The 21,517-nt window shown below is 43.3% G+C and overlaps 1 protein-coding gene across 2 annotated transcripts in view; it reads right to left on the bottom strand.

Annotated features, from left to right (window-relative positions):
• Window positions 1–21,517, bottom strand: part of nos1apa (nitric oxide synthase 1 (neuronal) adaptor protein a) — a 142,007-nt gene that overhangs the window by 68,819 nt on the left and 51,671 nt on the right. For both annotated transcript variants that reach the window (XM_063201219.1, XM_063201220.1), the window contains one exon: window positions 6,349–6,457. In XM_063201219.1, the coding sequence (XP_063057289.1) occupies window positions 6,349–6,457 (109 nt within the window). The remainder of the gene's footprint in view (window positions 1–6,348; window positions 6,458–21,517) is intronic.

Genomic DNA, 21,517 nt, shown 5'->3' with positions numbered 1-21,517 from the left:
TATTATGTATAGTGTGAAAACCATGTTTGGCATCATCAATAAAAAAACATATACAAAAACCAACAATACAAAAACATATGATCATACTGTATACACACAAGTATATGTTCCTCCTCACAAATACAAACACACAAAATACTGAAACCACAACATGAAAACACATTTGAGTCATATCTCAGCATTCTCAAAGCTTATATGAACAGATGGATAATAGCAATTGCCATAGCTTAACACATAAGGACACGAGACAGAACTTGAACTTGAAAGCTTTAATGTCCTTAAAAAGGCAATTTGTCTTACAGCACAGCAGAATGACATAAAACACATAGGCTGGCCTACAATAAAAAACACACATACAGTACAAACAGTGCTTCATGTAAATAATGGTATGCACTGCACTCTGCCTTAGGCCTAAAAAATATGCTATGCATTTTTTCATCTTGTGGCAGCAGCTCTGTATTTTTGCAGTGTGTGCGGTTCTGTGACACCTGCTCCTGTGAACTAGATGCCTGAGGGAAAGGCCAGGCATAGCAAGGCATGGCTAGGGGCTGGAAACCAAATTGCAGAGCACTTAACAGGAGGAGACCACCTCATTAGTAGGGTCCACCTCCAGAATTGGGGTGTGTTGGTGTACTAATAGCTTTTCCCCTTCCCCACAGTGATGACTCCAAACCCTCTCCTCTCGTCCCTGACCTGGCTATCTGGAACATCCTGGCAGCCCGAAAGCAAGCATCTGCTGCAGAGTTTTACATCCCGGGAGAAAGCAGGGGGAAGAAGGCCGGTTCATTATTTCAGGTTTTTGGCAAACGGTAAGAGGAGGGTTGGAGGAGGCCAGGTGCAAACACCGTAAAAAAAACTGGGAGGTGTGTTGTGTGCTCAGCGGTGCAGATGGCGGTGGAGCTGCAAAAGGTATATCTTTTGAGGCCAGGAGAAAATGATGCCAGGATCTATGGGACGCCATATGCCTTCATAGATGGGAGCATCTGGCCGAATCTAACGGGCAACTTTGTCTCAGTTAACCTTTTGTCTTGTGGATTTGTATCGGTATAAATCACATGTGTCCATACAGGAAAATGATGCACGGCAATTGGTGTAGTTTATTGTGTAGCATATGACGCACTCTGGTAAACCTAATTCATCATAAACATTAGTGGCTTTGTTTGCTGTGTTGTTTACTTTGAAGGGTTAGCACACTATTTTAAATGCTTTAGGGATCTGCTGCATGAAGATTATATATCTATATTGGCTTGGCTCTTGGTGGTGTTTGTAGGCTTGTTTTGTTTCCTGTGTTCTGCAGTGTTACAGTCTGATGCCGTTGAGAACAGGGGAGCTTTGATTGATTTTTGCCTCACAAAGTGCTGATCCTGTGATTATTGACAGACATACATCTAAGCCTCACACCAACTGGGAGGGAATAGAAGAAACAGTGGTGGCGCCACCTCAGTCTCAAACGAAAACAGAACAAAAAACTGACAAAAAAAAAACCAATACAATTTCCTGGTAACAAAGTAAGATGGCACATCATCTATCACACTTGGCAGCCCTTTCCAACCCTAAGGTGACCAAATGAGTCAGGCAGTGATAATAAATCTGTTGCAAACAGACTGCAAGTGATTCAGGCAATACATAATCAATGGGTTTTGGCAAATAAATACACCATATTCGTTTTGGTTTGTAAAGTAGAGAATGAGATGTTAAGGTTTTTTATCAATTAAGACCCTTATTCCAGATCGTGTTCAACACTTCAAGAAGAGTTCTGCGATTTTGGTGTGATTCGTTTGGCAGTCAGCATGCAAGATTTTGTTCAGAATACAGATTTACAGAAACACAGTAATATACCGAAATACATATTTGTGGAATGCACAGACAGCTTTCAAAAATACACTATACATTTTAACGTGCACAGGTTGCAGGAATAGCTGTGTCCTTGACAGAAACTAGCACTCTAAAAATGACATATGCGACAATTTTGCGCACAAGCTGCAAGCTCCACATTAACACGTGGCTTAACATCACTATAAAAACTTTGATGAATGATCGGTTGCTTATCTATTTTACTGACCTTGAGAGGAGTTTTTTGACAGATGGCAGTGCAAACCTGTCCCTGAAATGATATGTTTTCTAGGTCTCTCATTCCTCTTGGGTGGCTGAGCTTTAGCAATCTTAAGGCAGTGTGTATGTGTAAGTCTTATGTTGCAGTATTTGTGTGTAGTGCCTATCACTGTGGCTCAATAACCTGAATCCCCAAGGCACTCAATCATTCAATATTATCCGCAAACGGTAAACCCGTGCTGAACAGATATGCTACATAGACCAACGGTGACAAGTGATGCTATGGTAGTTTGGTGATGCTTATTTGTCATATCGTAACAGCAAGAATGGGGTATGCCCATGGTCAGAGTACAACCTTAGCTGTGCAACAGTTAAAATATTTTTCACGTACAGTATATTTTGGGGCCACTGGTCTTTAACATTTCAGATGTTTAATCATACGCATAGCACTATGCTGTTTGAAATATACACTTGGTCAGCGTAGGGGCACTACAGTACTCTCAGGATAAATGAGGCCACGTCCGCTACCCACTCACAGCAGATGACTGATCTATTCCACCCTTTATCATAATATGCAGTCTGTCACGAGGGGCTATGCGAGTAGCCAACGGTGCCACAATTATAGTGGCTGCAGCCTGAACGGCGCTGCAGCCGCGGTCCTACAGCACTGGGTGTCAGGAAGAATTGCACGTGTTCTTCATCATCTTACTACCCTCTCGGCCCACAAGGACTGGCGACCACTAGTGCAGTATTAAAAACTCCCTGCTCATCATCATACATCTTGTTTATGAAGCCCTGCTAACTACGCTCACGCGACTTACAGACGTTGGCTCTATGTCAATTTTTCAACTTCAACTGAGGCAACAAATGCATACTCATACACTATTTATGGAACGTTTTCTTGAAAACAAAAACATGTCAAAATGCTACTGTACAGCAAACCGTAATGGGAAGATGATATCTGGTGATTAAGCCCAAAGCATTAGCTGTATTATTATTATACCACAGTTAAGTGTAGTCAGACTGCCAGAGCTAAATGACTTCGAGCTGATGATATAACTACTTTGATGACACTTCATGTCAGGTTGGTAATGACCGCTGAAATGAGACAGAGAGAACGTGCATGCAGCCCCTGGGGTAATTACCTTCCTCGGCCGGTTCAGATAAGGCCCTAACAGGGCATGCCACTTCAGCATGACTATCGTGACTTCAAAGCTCTGTGAGTGGTTGTGTGTCAAGTCATTTCCCCCAAACAAGCATCCTCTCTCCTCTGTCTGCTATGTCTTTGTTAATTTCAGTAATGCCAGTTTCGCATCGGACATTCATCTACCAATTAAAAATGTGATCAATCTGAAAAATAACCCTTGCTGTAAAAACTGTGAAACATTGACAAATGTCTTCATGTGCCATTAGACTTAAATTTCTTGCCCAGATGCATCACGCACATACCCATACAATCAGATAACTCTTTCCTCTCAGACTTGACTACTAGCATGGCAAATTACAGAACTACAGTACAAAACAAAACCCATCCCACCAAGCCATTGGGAATGCTCAAAACTAATTGGCTTTGAATCATCGGGAGGGGATTCCAGATATGTCGGAGACAGCCATTTCTGCCAGGCTGACTTCGTCTGGCATTTTGTTCTATTGTAGCCAATGAGATGAAAAGGAATACCACCTCTCCAACCAATAATTGGACGCTGGTGGGTGCCAAGCTCAATATTCTATTCGACCATAATGTTGGCAAAATGGTATGGCTGCTGAACTGATGTTATAAAACCATCATCTAAAGCATTCACTACATCTATTAATCTTCCTGCATGGACCTATACAATACCAAAGGAATGTGGGATTAACAATGGAAAGAGAGTAACTCATTGCTTTACGCCTTTGATGACTGTCTAAAGCTTTACTGTTTCACGGCACAGGTGTATTGCATCTGTAAAGTAACTCCGAAGGCTTGCCAGGCTGCACGAATAGCACTTTGTATTCCGTCTGGCTCTCTGTTATATTTAAACCCGTAGACGAGGCTAATTTGACAGACTGTGCCCCGGAGCCATTCTTGGTCATTTCTAGGCCTCGCTGTGGGTGAAGGGAAGGGTAGGTTTTTGCGGTGATCCGTAATTCAATCTGGAGACATCGCACCTGTTCCCAAGACGCACTCATTTGCAGGCAGACTTAATCGTCGACTGATTAAATTACATTGGCTGAAAATGGCAGTTATCCCTCTTTGTCTCTCTCTATGGTGGTCGGTGAGCAGAGGAGCCACAGTCATGAATATTAAGCCTTTGGAGGAGCAGTGAGGCTAAGAGGGGAAATGATGCTTTGTGAACTGCAAAACTAAGAATAGAAACATTTCAAAAGGACCATTTAGAGCTGTCCACCCCCCAAATTTGTGAAAAAATCTCGTTTAGTTAAAATCCTTAGCTTAAACATCACACAGCTTTCTTTTGCCAGGAACTTGTTTATGCAAGGAATAAGCACTGTGGGAAGGCAGTGTCTTATAAGCTTTTGTGTGTGCTGGCATCTCAGCCACAAGCTTCTCACAGATTCTTGCCACATCAACAATTGTCTCATTAAGAACTGTTTAACACCACACCACTATCTTCAATTCAGATCTTCTCTCTAGCACCAACTAATCTTTATCAGTCATCATCAGTTTGGTGGTGGTAAATGCAAATTGGACACAGTGGCACTGCCAGCCCAAAGTGCTTTGTTTAGACACCATTACGCTTTTGGGACTTGATGAGTGGGTCACAAGATGAACCGCCCTCTACTCCCCGCCTGGCACCAGGTTGTCAGGGGGATGCTCTGGCAATTAAGCTTACATCTGTAGGCCTCTGTGCCACGCTGTGCCAGTCAATCAACCATCTCAGCACCTCCCTGGAACGCTCTCAGGTGGAATTAAGAATGCTTGCTGGGGCTTTGCTGACTGCAAACTGCCTCGGAAAGCTTTAATTGATCCCCTTGAGAGCACTAATGTCATTGGAAAGTGCCCGATAATGGCAAGGTGCTCAAACTCCTTTTAATACCAGCCTTCAAGCACTGTCCTTTGCAGTGCCCATGTTGACTTCAAAAGTACCATTTGAAGTTACCTATTGATCTTGTCTACATATCATAGAGATCAAATAGCTGCCTCTGTCCCAAATCACACCACACCACTCGCACTGTCAACGTCATATTAGTCTCTTTAGGTTCATCTGCAAATCTGTATTACCGGTATGTGCCACACCCAGGGCCGCTGACAGCTTTTGCTGGGCCCAGGACAAAGCCATATGAAAGGGCCCCGCGCCCAATACATTCAATGAAATGAGGGCCCAATTATGGGACCCCCATCTCCCTGGGCCCGGGACAGCTGACCCCTTTGCCCTCCCTTGTCTGCTTCCCTGGCCACACCAGAGGGTCTGCTTTAGATAATAATGTCGGTGTTAAAACACAGGTAGGAATTTAGTAGACGAGTCCATCTGCACGTCCGTGTTATGAAGTGAGTTGAGTGAGGAGGGTGGTTGCATGCTAACTATGGAGCCCTCTGTTCAACAGGGCAACCTCAGCCGAGGACATGCTGGGTGTTGTGGGCATGCTTCAGCGCTCTTGCTTTGTGTCTCCCTTTCTGCTTGAGTGACTAGGGAGAATGACGCGGTTGTTCATGAACAGCACACACTGTTCACATCCTCAGCCCCGGCAACCTGCCTGCACATCATCACTGTGCACTGTGTGATGGATGCTAACAAAATACTTTCAATTACGGCCTGTCTTCTTTTGCTGTCTGTCTGCCTGCTCGTCTGTGCTTCCGGGAGTTCAGTTGAACTGTTAACTGTGTGAACCATCGTTCAAATTCAAAAGATCTGAATTTTCTGAAAAACAGACCATTGCTATACATGACAGACTGCACTCGAACAATATTGACGTTTTGCCTCTGATTCACTCATGACCCCACATCATGATGAGGCCAGTGGAATCACAATATGCTGGAGCTCTTCTTCAAAGATAATGACTCCCTCGCTGAACATCATCCTTGTTCACGAAGTGCAATACTGGTGTACAGGGCTCTAAATTAACACCAGCCAACCAGCCAAATGCTGGTGAAATTTCAGTTTGGCTGGTAGAAAAGACCAACTTGCTTGCCACTTTGACCCATAAGTGAGTGTGTGTTTGGTGAGCGAGATTGACATCTACCTGGCATTTTGGCTGGTGATGAAAAATGTTAATTTAGGACCCTGCTGGTGTACTACTTACACATACACATACAAAGGAGGAGAGTTTAGAATTGTAATTGATTGCAACAGGACGCACCTTCTTCTTTGACTTGAAGACATTGCAGCGAAAAACATTGCTTTGCCCATCCCTGGCAATGTAACTGAAGATCTTCAAATCCTGCGAGTCGTGGGACACATAGAATATCCTGAAACACAAGATGGATTTAACAAATTAGTATGTTTTAAACTGATATTACTTATTACTCACACATTACAATTTTGACGAAGCATTTCACAAATACATCTCTAAATATTTCTACCAACTTGTGAATGAGAAAATGAACAATAATGACACAGTTCAGTTCTGATTGTCAAAACGTCTTGAGAGATCTAGAAATTGTGCACAACAGTAGGTGAATTTAAAAAAAGGGATAACAGATGGAAAGCTGAATGACTGTTAAATCAGGAGAGAAATCATGGTTACCAATTCTTATATTAACGCTAATTTCGACAATTACAAATGCTATTTTTATTTCAGTTTATGTATGCTTTTGTCTGCCGCCAGTTTCAAAAGTAAAGGTACCACAACCGTTCCCTCGCTCTATGTGGATTTACTGCAAGAGACTACTCAGTTGCTACAATTTTATTTTCATTTCAGCCAAATCATCCCCGTTTTTGTGGGATCACTTCTACCCAACATGGCGAAATGGAACAACCATAATCGTTACTGAAAGGAACGGAAAGAAAGAATCCACACCTTTCGCCCAAAACCTCAGACTCAAAGATGAATGCCCAGAGGCAGAGCACATTCTAACAGAGACGAGTCGGTAAGAGAATGGAAAGGCAATCACTCTGGTGAGACAGTCTGATAAATTTCTTCCTCTCCAATCAGTCGGATGCGATCAATTCCTGGCTGTAGAGAGCATTCTTAGAACTAGCTGGGTGAAGCACCGGTTTCCCCTCCAGGTTCTTATCAATTCGCAATGCCCTCACAACCAGCATGCATTAAAGCAGTGGATTTTGGGCTTAAAATAGAGGAAATGGAGAAGGAATGGGAGAAGTCTCCACACAATGGCAACTGAAATACATTCAATCAATCTGAATGAGCCACCAACCAAGCTCTGAAAGAAACCGCTAGGTTGGTGAATACAAAGGGAGAGGAGAACAAAACGAACCTCTTCAAACCCACAACCCAAATCTGGTTGAAAAAGAAAGAATCCCTGGGCAAAACAATCCCAGGCTTTTCTGGACATTTCTATTCATTTCATTTCTTTTTCTCTTTCTAGGAGAGCTCATCAGTCTGAAGGAATATTTCATACATTCTTTTCATTCATGACAAGTGCAGAAAGTGCGGAATATTTCCAGCAAGCCTGTGCAATGTAACTTACTTGTACCACACAAATCCAAGCTGTCCACTCAGTAAATGGTAGCATTGAACTCAGAACTAAGAGGTTCAAGTCATACCCTGTCAAATTTCCTTTGGGATGCAATTCTTGACATGGGGCAGAGAAACTGCTCCAGAAGGACCTTAAGAATCATTATGATATTGAGTTGCACTGCACTATAACATTGCATCAGCTAGGCGATGTAGTTTAGCTTAATGCAAGTCTGTCAGGTCCAATCATGTCAAAAAACACAAGACATGAAATTCTGAATGCGATTTCTTTGTTGAAAAGTTATGAATTAGATTTGGCGGCATGGCTCTGTTCAATGGAGCTCCCTGATTATTCGTGAGCACCATGAAAAAAGCGGAGAGGCAAGAAAGCAGCTCACCCAATTTAAGAGTTGGAGAGCAAACAATTATCCCATGAACAGAGCTGACAACATTAAAAAGAGTAGCCAATGCCATGGTATACATGAAAAGGTGGATCTGGGGAGGTGACAGGTTGCAAAAAAGCCAGCAGCCAGAGTTTGGGACAAATCGAGTAGTATCGAAAAGAAGTATTGAAATTCCACCAATCAGAAGCGATGAGATTTGATTAGCTGATGTAAAGCGCCTGAGGCAGCAAGCACTTGACTACCATGGCCTGGCCAGAACCAACACTGGTGCTTGATTTATAAAGCAACTCGTTTTAGAGGACTTCAGTTCTGGATGAGGATGCAAGATAGCGATGTTGTTGTTTTCACTGCCCACCTGACATGTTTTCCTATGGGAACAGGAATCACACCTGCCAACAGCAGTGAAAGGTAAAGAAAAGTAGCAAGGTTAGAAGTGAACGGGAACAAGAGGGCATTAGTGCTTTGCTTTTAAAGTAAATAATAAATAAAAGTATGTGGTATTTGGCAGGTATGACCCGATCCGGCATCCCACCAAACACTCAGGTGGGCCATTTTCGGATGATATGGTTATGACCTGCCGGCTCTGGCGCGAAACAACAGCATGGCTCGAAAATAAGGAGCTTCTCATTAATTTGATTCGCTTGCTGCTGTTGACAGCGCTGGCTGCCGTGTCGACTCAGCGCTTTCGGGCGAAGACACATGCGGTTTAGGGAGCCTTTCCTGTGCCTCCACATTCATCAGCGAACACGCACGCATGCAAGCACGAACGCACACATACAGCAAGAGAGATGCAGTGGCAGAGAGTGAGAGCCAGAAAGACAGAGAGAGAAAGAGCAAGAGAGAGAGATGGAAAGAGAGAGAGAGAGAGAGAGAGAGAGAGAGAGAGAGAGAGAGAGAGAGAGAGAGAGAGAGAGAGAGAGAGAGGGGGGGGGGGGAAGAGAGAGGGGGGAAGAGGGAGAGAGAGATGGAAAGAGAGGAGGCAGCAGAGAGAGACAGGGAGAGAGAAATGGAGAGAGAGAGATTAAGAGAGAGCGAGAGAGAGATGGAAAAGAGAGGAGGCAGGAGAGAGAGAGAGATGGAAAAGAGAGGAGGCAGGAGAGAGAGAGAGAGAGAGAGAGAGAGAGAGAGAGAGAGAGAGAGAGAGAGAGAGAGAGAGAGAGAGAGAGAGGGGGGAAAACAACAGCTGCCAAAACATCCCTGCCACTCCCTCCACCCTGACACCACTTTTAATATCATAATAATAAAAGCCAAGGGACTGGAATTACACACCCAACAATTAACACCGTGTTTATTCAGGCTTGCAGCATTTACCAGAAAATAAAAAGCAGCGGAGAGAATCTAGCAAAAACACTTCCTGTCGTGTGGTATGCGTTAAAGGTACACTGTGCAGGAAATGGTCAAAAAAGGTACTGCAACTATGCTGCTCATTGAAACTGGGCTGCCTATAGCCAAATTTGATCTTTACATGAAAGTTTACTAAGTAATAAACACATATTTTCTAGTATGGTCCAAGTAGAGTCATTTTTGCAGCTAAAAATGGCTATTTTTGGAAATTCAAAATGGCGGACCATGGAGAAGATCCCCCTTTTCATGTATGAAGAGTGCAATTTTTCCAGTCATAATGAATACTTAGAATTTGATGGTGGTGGTAAGTATTCATGAAAAAGGTAACATTAGTGAATGGGCAGCATGAATTCTGGAAATGAACAACTAAAAATCTCACACAGTGTCCCTTTAAGTACAGCCATGTTGTACAGTATCTGGGTAATACTGTGAGATATTGAGTGAATGAGATAGTTCACTGCAGTCATTCAGTGTTTAATCATGAAAATGCACTTCACCCACATGCATAATATTGTTGCTTGCAGAGTACAAAAGGATGCAATAACCAGAGATGGCTTTCACTATAACGGCATTTATTACAGTGCCATAAAGGGAGGCGCCCATGGACAAGCTGCAGGAAAAAAAGATCACAGTAAACAGACAAACATTACATAAACTGATGAAATGGAATCACCTACGCAATAGTCTTGCCAACAAAACCAACAGAACTGGGTACTACTAGTAGTAGAGTTGTATAGTAAATGTAATCAAATCACATGCATCCTGTTGGTGGAAAATCCCCCCCCTCTCTCTCTTTCTTTCCTTCTCCTACTCTCTCTCTCCCCAATGCATTCTTTTGAAGAATCACTCTCGCAATTTCCATCCAGCCGAAGCTGTCAAGTGCTTTCATTACGTTGGCATTTAGCTTGATTTCTGCGCAGCCACACTTGTTAGACTACAGCTGAAGGTGGATGCCATGCACATGCGTGCACGCACGCACGCACGCACGCACGCACGCACGCACGCACGCACGCACGCACGCACGCACGCACGCACGCACGCACGCACGCACGCACGCACGCACGCACGCACGCACGCACGCACGCACGCACGCACGCACGCACGCACGCACGCACACACACACACAACACACACACACACACACACATACACACACACACACACACACACACACACACACACACACACACACACACACACACACACACACACACACACACACACACACACACACACACACACACACACACACACACACACACACACACACACACGCCTTGCTGAATTATTGATGCCTTTAAATGCTCCTCTGTTCATGCTGAGCCTGTGGAGCCAGCCTATAGCAGCTCTCTCAGCTCTGGGTATGCAAACAAAAGCCTAGAAATGTCACCAATGTTTTACTGTAAAGACAGAGAGAGAGAGAGAGAGAGAGAGAGAGAGAGAGAGAGAGAGAGAGAGAGAGAGAGAGAGAGAGAGAGAGAGATTGAGAGAGACTGTGTGCCATGGGGTTTTCTAAACACCATCAGCTAAACAAAGGGGATTTCAAAATGTCACCGACCGCACCCTTCCTGCAATCTCCACAGGCACTTTTCCTCACTTTGATCATCAAACACCCAGATATAAACAAATGTACAGTTCCAGTGTTATTCTTATAAATGCTGCTGAAAAGATTAGAGGACACTGTTATTCTCCTCCTTACAGTAGATGCAAAGTTTTAGTCACAGTTTGAGCATCACCTACTCATGTATGTACAGTTTAACAGTCTTACTGAGGCCTACAATACTTTCTTTCTTTCTTTTACTTACATGTAGGCCTACTCTACTTTCTCTGTAAGATCTTCCTTTTAATCCTTTCATGCAGATGGGATGACCGACTATTAGCTGGAAAAAATAATTACATCATTATAACATTGCTATGCCATTACCAGGAGTCTTAAGTAACAAATTAGGACATGGACATTACAATTTTTGTGAAAATTAAGTAAGCATAGGTTAACATAGGCTCTGCATGAAGGGGTTAAGGGCTTTTTTGGCTTTATTGATAGTACAGTGCAAGAGAGACCGGAAGGAAGTGCGAGGGAGGGGGAGAGGGAGAGAGAGAGAGAGAGAGAGAGAGAGAGAGAGAGAGAGAGAGAGAGAGAGAGAGAGAGAGAGAGAGAGAGAGAGAGAGAGAGAGAGAGAGAGAGAGAGAGAGAGAGAGATGGGACAAGGGTAGGGTAGGGATGGGATGGGAAATGACCCAGGTGGAATTCAAACCTCAGTCCCCATCAGTCCAGTGCAGTGTGCTAGAGCGCATTGCCACCACACCCACCAGGCCTCCTGTACTTTCCCTCTGTTAAAGGTACCGTAGCCCAGCAGTCATTGAGCAGGTGTTTAGCACTCAGGAAGACATGGAACAAGAGTTTTCAGGAGATGGGTTTTTTTATTTTCTTGTAACCCAAATTAAGGCCATGAGGCATAAATCAAACAAGAGGAAAATAATCACTAACTAGAAAAGAAAAGACTGAAAAAAATATGTTCAAAATAAAAATGGCATGAGAAGAACCAAACAAAAAATACATTGGTAAACTGGTACTGGTAAACATTTTACTCATGAACCTTTTAAACTTAAAGCTAAATAAACAGAACCAAAGAAATGTGTTGCGCGGTTATTTTAACTCAAGAAAACGGGATGCAATGATGAAATGGTTTTTAACTGTAAGGGGTTGTAATGGCAGATGACGCTAGGGTTTGTAAACCTCACCGTAGTGTTTTGGTGTTTCAGCATGCTATTAGAAACATTACGGGAGTCTAACTGTAAACATGAAATGGTGACTGGAATGATGAAACAATGCTCAACGGGAAACAAAAACATATTTAGAAAACAATGTGGCAGAAAGCCAAACAAATGTCCGAAGTGAAAACAAAATGTTAATGAAGGCAACTTGCATCGGTAAGCAGCACCTGGCTGCAGTGACGGTGCATACTTGCCCCGTCACACCCTCTCTCTGATATTTTGTTCCTATCTGACACCCCCACCTCTCTCTCTCTCTCACAGACAGACAGACAGACAGACAGACAGACAGAGCCACCCACACACACGCACGCACGCACGCACGCACACACGCACACACACTTTTTTAACAATGAAGAAGCATTCATGCTTAAAGGCAGACTAAGTATTAAAGTATTGATCCAATGATGTGATAACGGAAATGGAATATTACAAATGCATGAGGTTTCATTTTGAAAACTCCACTTTCATAACCAACTCAGTGCAGTTCACTTTTGATCACAAGTCATATGAGTTGGCCCTATATAGCCCATTTACACCTGGAAATATGTTTTTAACTTCCATGGATTTAAATATGGGCAGCACAAGAGGATTTTGCTGCATTCCTGGGCTATACTATTACTTCTATTTATACAAAACGTCCACAAAATATTTATTGCCCCCATTACTTTGGTCCCTCCTCCGACCAATACACATTTCCTGTGGGGCGGGCAGGGTGGTGGTGGTACAAAATGACCTGGAATAAAACAATGTGACAGAAAAAGTGCAGAAAAGAAATGAGGTTACAGTAATAGTCTGTGGTTACATGAATCACTGGAGTCGAGGCCGGCCACAGCCCCTCGAGCTCTGTTGCCCGGCTACTCTTGCTTAGAAAGTTTGCAGAGAAAAGAACGAAACTTAAAGATAATTCACAAAGCCCCGCAAATATAAACCTTATTATGATGGAACTTCTTACTGATGAAGGGCTTAATTGCATTTAGCTCCACCATCATGATACATGGTGTATGTGTGTGTATTGAATTTAAAAAGCTGTTGCCTAAACAAAATGGTGAATCCAAGAGGTGGCTGGCCAAGAAGGTGCATGATTATGGTAGAGACAAATAATGCACTAACAAAATGTAATTCATATCAAACCTTTGGAAAATGTGTGGGGAGGAATCTCGTTAAAGAGGCTAAACTAATGACAAAAACGAATGGCAAAACACTGTGCGGTGGCAAAAACTCTTTCCTTTTAAAGGGACACTGTGTGAGATTTTTAGTTGTTTATTTCCAGAATTCATGCTGCCCATTCACTAATGTTACCTTTTTCATGAATACTTACCAGCACCATCAAATTCTAAGTATTCATTATGACTGGAAAAATAGCACTTTTCATTCATTTCATCCATGGTCCGCCATTTTGAATTTCCAAAAATAGCCATTTTTAGCAGCGAGAATGACTACTTGGACCATACTAGAAAATATTTGTTTATTACTTATCAAACTTTAATGTAAAGATCAAATTTGGCAACAGGCAGCCCAGTTTCAATGAGCAGCATAGTTGCAGTACCTTTTCTGACCATTTCCTGCACAGTGTACCTTTAAGGCTATTTGGTCAATACAATGTTAGTTGACAGATTTCCCCACTCTTCACATGGGAAGCTCGGGCCGCTTTGGTGCGGGAGTACGACATCCTGGCAGCTGCACTTTCCATGAACCAGATTTCAAAGAGTTTGTGACCAAACAGTTCGTGACAGCAAGAAGACAGGACAGGGTGACTAAGTTGGGAGGAGATATGTTTAAATACTGAAGACCTAGCTCAATAACAGTAATTAAAAAGATGCGTGTCTCATCTGAATTTGCCTTCCCATGGCTTGTATGCCGAAAACACGATATTATGCAAAACTGCACCCCCGGCTCACACAAATTAGAGTGTTGGAAATTAATATTCATAGATCAAACACCACCAGAAATGACAGGCCATTACCTGCGTCGTCTTCAAGACTGAGCACATATCCACAGGCCATAAACAAATAATATTAGGATGCGTGATTGTAATCAGCGATAATGGCAATGCACGCTGTTTGCGTTTGTTGGAGCAATAAATAAAGTGTGGAAAAAATAAAAACAAGAGAAAATTGTCCATTCAGCAGTGCTAACCGTACAGACGACACGGTCCCAGTGGTAGCCTGTGAGTGGCATCCCAATGAGTAAGCAGCACATCATTTGCTGGGCAGGGGAAGCTGACACAGGCTTTCACACATATCACATACTCCTCTCCCACACACACTAACACCCCCTCTCACACATCACATACTCCTCTCCCACACACACTAACACCCCCTCTCACACATCACATACTCCTCTCCCACACACACTAACACCCCCTCTCACACACACGTACTCCTCTCCCACACACACTAACACCCCCTCTCACACACACATACTCCTCTCTCACACACACTAACACCCCCTCACTCACACACACGTACTCCTATCTCACACACACTAACACCCCCTCTTTCTCACACACGTACTGTTCTCGCACACATACTAACACCCCCTAACTCACACACATGCTATTCTCCCACACACGAACATCCCGTCTCTCTCACACATAAAATCCTCTCTCACACACATTCTCTTCTCTGTTGCACACAAACACCTCCTTGCTCACACATATACCCCTCTCTACTCCCCTCACTAACACACATAAACACTTTCACACACGTACACACAAACACTTTTACACACGTGCACACACACAGCTCAACACAGCCCACAAGAGCATCCCAGCCCCATCAGTCCAAGTTTTATGTCTATAATCAACAATAGCTCAGTAAGTTATAGTTAACTTTTTACCCTGACGTTGCTCAAGGCATCATCATGAAATACAACAACATTTCTGTGCTCATTGCATTTCAGACCACACACACACACGTGTGATTTCCACTAATGGCAGGGAGGACACTCTAAAAAAATGAACTAAGAAAAAGTCAAGCCCAACAAGTGCACACCTCAATAATCCCTGACCCATGACCACTGGCGGTGTCTAACCACACATTTGTGTTTGCTGTGGTGCGGTGTCGCTTAATTGTCAGTGATTAAACAGGTCTTCCATCGAGCGGAGCGCAGGGAGGCGACACAGTGTGGGAGTGAGGGTGCCAGAGGCAGGAGGACTGCAGTGCCGTGTCTGCTCAAAGAACTGGTAGCGAAGGTCTCCAACAGGGCTGGACTGGGGAAGAAATAGCACCCAGGCACTTTTGGCTTTAGAGGGCCCTCTCATAATTAGCGAAGCAGAACTGTCTCACCGGTGGGCCCCGCCCCCTCGTGGGCCCCGCACCCTTGTGGGCCCCTATTTTCCGAAATGTTTAAAATATATATATATTTTTTTACATTTCTGAAAATAGGGGCCCACAAGGGTGCAGGGGCCCACCGGGAAATGCCCGCTACACCAGATGGTCAGTCCAGTCTAGCCCTGGTCTCTAATTAAGCTTGGAGCTTTCGCTCCTCTCTGCTTCAGTGACAGGACTAATGAGAGCTTATACTCCACCCCAGACCACCACTGCCTCATCCTACTACTACTGCTGCTGCTGCTGCTACTGCTGCTGCTAATGGTGCATTCACACCAACGACGCTGACGTCCACTTAACGTCCACTTCATGTGTCTGTTATCTGTCCGAAACGGTTAGAATACATCAAAACAGATCATGCCTTGCACACAGGAGCGTGGTGTAAGCGCAGCGCATGTCTGTCCTGACCGGGCGCGTTCTCCTTCAAAATAGAACTCGAGTCTATTTTCCTGTGCGGACGTCCGCGTTCAATGAGCGGCTCTCATTGAAAATGAATGGCTGCTGCCCGCGGACAGAACGTGAACGCTGACTGTGCAGTGTGAAAGGCAGCCCGCGAACCTCTCGGACTCGCGATGCTCCCGGAGACGTTAAGTGAACACGAACATCTTGGTGTGCATGCACCGTAATGCAGCTGCCATCATCTTCTATACCCATCCACAGCTCTCAGCAGTCTTACAGTGATTCCCCATAAGTGAAAGTGAAAGCCCAACAGGGAAACTCCAACTCCCATTGTCATTGTGACACAGCACTCCACAGCACACAAGTGTTCACTGCACACTGCACACAACAAAATTCAATTTATTCCTCACCCGTGCAAGGGGGCAGCCCCCAATGGCGCTCCAAGGGAGCAGTGCGGCGGGACGGTACCATGCTCAGGGTACCTCAGTCATGGAAGAGGATGGGGGAGAGCACTGGTTAATTACTTCCCCCACCAGTCTGATGCCCTAAGTCTGGCGCAAGATGCGTGGCCAAGATCTGAAACAGACTGGAGAGATCTGCCGAACCACTGCACAGTAGTGACAGAATCATAATATGACTCGTGACACCATTTTTACACAATGCTACATCAAGTAGCTAACTTAAGACCTTGATCCACTACCTTTTAGCAAAGAATCAATGACAAGGCCAAAAGGTTTGAAGTCTAAAAAAAGCACCCGAGGCCAACAATAACATGCCTCATCTGACTGACAATGAACTATGCACTTAGGATGAAGGAAACCCCTGTGCTAAAACAGGGAATACCTAGAAAAGACTCTGGATTAAAGTTCATTTGAACCTACTGTGAAGAACGGATGTTTTTCAAAAACAGAAGCTGACTCCTGAGAACAACTTTGGTATTCCGATGCATTATGCTGCTTTACACTGATTCTACTAAGCTCGTATTGTAGAAGTTAGGTGTCAGGTGCGGTGGGCTTAGAAATCTCCAGTGATGAGCCCGGTAAGCCAGAGGTATTACTGCAAAGCCCTCTGTCTCTCACCCACAGCATGACAATGTTTTATAGGTATCCTGACAAAGGCCTACAGTACACTAGGGAGTTGGCATTGGGGGCAAAGCGATGATTTTATTTATGACCCACTTCATGCCTCCTTTACCTTTCCTCCCCTGAACAAAAAAGTAAGAGAAAGTTTCTCAGACATGACAGACAGGGTGGCTGCTGAGTATGTCTGCACCCTGTACAGTATTGCCCTTCAGATTTCTTATAGATCAGTAGCCGCGTCATGTTCTTTGTGCTTGGAGCACTACTGCAACTCGGCCGTGAACACAGCAGGAAGGACAGGGCAGCGTTCGCTCCGTGAAAAGGGAAAATAACAAAGAGGAATGCAGTCCGTCTACATGCTGCGTCCCATCTCCCGGCAAAACGCGATTGTTTACAGTTTTTATCGGCCTGTCCGGGACACAGGGGTCTGTTTACCCTGGCCAGCCCTCTGTAGTGGTAGATGAGGACTTTTCACATCTCTGTCTCGCGAAACCAGACACTCCTAATCACCTTTAGTGGTTTTGTGATTAAAAATTTGTGATTAAAAATGACATCGCCAATGAAAAACACAGTGAAAAGTCCATTGATCTAGCACACATAAAAGTTGATGGGCTAAATTTCCATTAGGAAAAAAAACCCAGTTAATTTACAAAAAAGGCTATTGTTCACCTTGCCATGTCGTTTAAGTCGAGGCACTTAGAAACAAAACCACTTGCACCATCCGGGAACTTTGCCTTTCACATAGTATGTCTCTGTAGCTCTAACACAAAATATATTCCACTGTGCTTTCTAAACATCATCATGCACGGTCTGGATTGCTAGCGTTCTAGCCAAATATTCCCAAAAACAGCGTAGTAGTCAATGTGCTAATACTCTGAAAAGGAGATGAGCTGCAGTTTCATGTTGCCTACATCGCAGTAATGCACATGGAGATGGGGTGGGAGTTCCCTTGCCCGCCTTCCTTCCAGCCTTACCCCCCTGGGAGACACTTAATCAAGAACCACACAGCTGATGCCTTAGGCTACTGCCAGCTTGTAACATTCGGAAATCACCTGCTTACTCACAATTTATTAGTCACGGCCTTGTCTCTATGCATGGCAGTCTCACGTGGCTAATTTGTTGGTGGAGTACGATGAGTGTTTTCCCTCTTATGTACAGGCTTTCTGCAGTGCACCATGAAGTGGAAGTCAAGGCCTCGAGAAACACACTGGGGCTTATGGTTGCAACACGAGAAAAATAATTACAACAACACTATCGGAAATGGAGGACTAATTAATTAGGATGATAAAAGCTGCAGTTGCCCTACTACAGGCTAGAGTAAAGTAGTGTAGTAGAGTAGAGTAGAGCATATGTATTAATCCTGAAGGACATTAAGGTGTCTGTCAGCTTACATAAATACACAAATACAAAATACACACAATATGTGTGTGCTTTGCATGCAGGGTCAAAGCAACCAGACTTAATACTGGCTATGGAAGGTGTGCAAAACACATGCTTTTCCGAAAACATGTTCTGAATCTGCGTGTCATGAAAAGGACACATACTAATAATACAAGACCTGAAGTCTGAGAGTCTTACTCAGACTGTCCTTATCTCCCAGGTGAAAAACCCATATACTTAAAGTGTACTTTTTTTGACCGTACTTAGTACAAAGTGTACTATTTTCGGCGATTTAAAGTGCGCTTCATTGCACTATTAGTGCGCTGAAGCACTACTAAAGCAGTACTTCAGCACACTTGCAGCACACTGAGGATGCTAAATTGGCACCGCTTTTGGACAACTTTAAGTGCACTACAAGCATACTTTTGAAAGTATGCTCCAAACACGCTTGTCATGCATTCGTATGGCATTAATAGTGTGCTTGAGTACACTTCTATAACATTTTATTGTTACTAGAAGTACAATAAAAGTATATTAACTTCATGCTTCTTTGGACTACATTGGAACATTTTAAGTATGTAAAAAGTATATCATATTAAGTATTGTAAATATTTAACAGGTATGCTTGAAGTATATTTACAGTACACTCCCAAGTACAACGAATAATATAGATGTAATACTACAATCCATACTGGCTCTCAGAGCTTGTACATTACACACAGCCACATGTCACAGTAGTGATACAGTATGCATGCCTAGCACGACTGATATTTACAATCATTGCATTGTTACAGGGATTTCAGATACACATTTCACTTTATTTCATTCTTGTTCCACCTCCCTGTAGTTGATCATTTGAATTAATCATGAATGGTGACCCTTAATTCTTTGTTTGAACAACTAGTTCCAACTTACCTCTCACCATGATATCATGGGAAGTGTGAGTCTATATATACCAGAACATATACGTGACCATCATAATGACGGTGGGAACATGGCCATTTTTTGTGTACCACTTTAAAATGTTAAAACTCCTACAATAAATGCAGAATATAACAATGAGTAATATTTTCATGCAAACCAAAGATATTCCTTAGAGGTAAATGGATTTCTGTTTGAAAAATTTAGCTCCAAGAAGTGCATTGCATGATGGTACATGCATGATGATGCATGATGGGTAAATGCACTTTGTGTAAGCACACTTTGAATATATTTGGATGAAGCATAATCATGGTGCACTTAGAAAAAGTATACTTCCAATATGTTAAAGTGATTTACTTTAAAGCGCACTATAGAAAATCACACTTCGAAGTCACTTGGGTGAAGTATAATCAAAGTGCATTTAAAAAAAGTGCAATTGCAATATGTTATTAAAAAATACACTTTTAGTAAGTTCACTATTAGAACACTATTAGTATATTCCTCTAAATACACTTTAGCCAAACATCTTCTAAGTGCACTTTATGTATGGTTCGCAAAGTGTAGGCCTACTTTCTTTTAGAGCAACTTAATTACATCTAATTTTAAGTACACTTTAAATAAGCATATTGTAAACATACTTTTTCTTAGCACAAAAAGTGTGAGTGCGCTTTTAACATGCTAAGTACACTTCAGTCGTGCTTTTATTGTACTAAATTGAACCACTTTTTCACCTGGGCTACCTGTCTCATGTCTTTGTGAACTTTACAACAACACATTGTTACTGTGTCCTTGTTACTGTGTGTTATGTGAATGAGCACTGCTCTGTGCACGGAGTAGCTGTATCCAGTTCAGTTCAGTTCAATTTACTTCATTTGTACCCAAATGTAAACTAGTTTTGCAGTTTAAAAGAAAGATGGGTGTCCTTACATATAGGGTACAAGACACATGACGCATACAAACATGGAATCTAAAGAGGGCCAGATTAAGATGGCCTGGACGCCTAGGCTACAGGTTGCTGTATAACATGTCTACCAACTGTACTGAATGTTTTTCAATATTGCATCTTGTCACAATTCTGCATTTTTTCACTTCTTCACTTTAGGCCAATCAGGGCCCCCCTGACAGCTGGAGGCCCCCAGGTTGAAGCCATATCTAGCCTGTGCATTAATCCGGCCCTGGCTGTATCTAGTCCAGTAGCAGGCATGCTGTCAGCAGTTTCTGTGTTTGTTGGCCTTAGAGAGCCCACTCTGTTGATGAAAACGCCTGCAGTAGGCTATGCAATCAGTGTTTTCAAAGGAGGCACCAAGGTTATCCTTGTGTAGCAGATAAATAGACACCCACGGGGCAAAACAACAAGACATGGTAATCTTAATATTCATTCTCACTCAAGAGATGAGGCAGCACAGCTATGAACACTCTACAATACAGTACAGTACTCAGGAGCGTATTAAGCCAATGTGGTGCACCCGGGCACTAATACCTCACTGGAGTCCCCTCTATAAACAATATTTGTTAAGTTTGTGTCTTGTGGTGCCCCCTCACTGGTCAAAAATGGTTGGTGCCCCTGGGCACTGTGCCGCTGGCCCTTATGGATCATACGGCCCTGACAGTAGTGTATATAGGATGGGCCACTAGGTCCTTATCGATAAAGGCCAAGCTTTGGAAAGGTTTGCTTTTAATTAATGCACGGGACATTTGCTGACAACTTTTAGTTTTGGGGGGCTCCATTAACTTTAAAATGTCATTGGACATGGCCCCACGTTTTGGACAGGATAAAATAAATGCCCTTTTATACTTGAGAGGCAGGGAACTTTTTCATGCTTTAGGGGTTTGCTGCGATAAAATGGTGAATCAATGAGGAGATGATTAAATGGTCTTCTTATCACTCTGTGGCGTCTTGGATTTTATCCAGGCGGCTTTTGAAAAGATGTGGGCCGTAGTAGAAGGATTCTATCACTGGTGAACTATGAAGAACTCCCACCAGGCTGAACGGGAGTCTTCCCTCACCTCTTTCAGAAATTATTTATTTTTCTAAGAGGGAGCTAAATCTCTCATCCAAGAACTGACAATACGTCTTTTTTCAAGGCTGCTTTGCCAAGCCAAGCATTTACTGGACAAATCCCTCATCAGTGGGCATGTTCACACAGTCCAGACCAAAGAGCCATGGGATTGCTGTCTGTTGACAGCTTACCATAAATATCTCAAATCTTTAAATAATAGCAAATAAATAAAAGGGATGCGATTCCAACTAATTGTTCAC

Source organism: Engraulis encrasicolus, chromosome 6, assembly GCF_034702125.1.
Source record: "Engraulis encrasicolus isolate BLACKSEA-1 chromosome 6, IST_EnEncr_1.0, whole genome shotgun sequence".
In the NCBI taxonomy this organism is placed as follows: Eukaryota; Metazoa; Chordata; class Actinopteri; order Clupeiformes; family Engraulidae; genus Engraulis; species Engraulis encrasicolus.
Note: the sequence above shows the minus strand (reverse complement) of the source record. Positions and strands in the feature narration are given on the sequence as shown.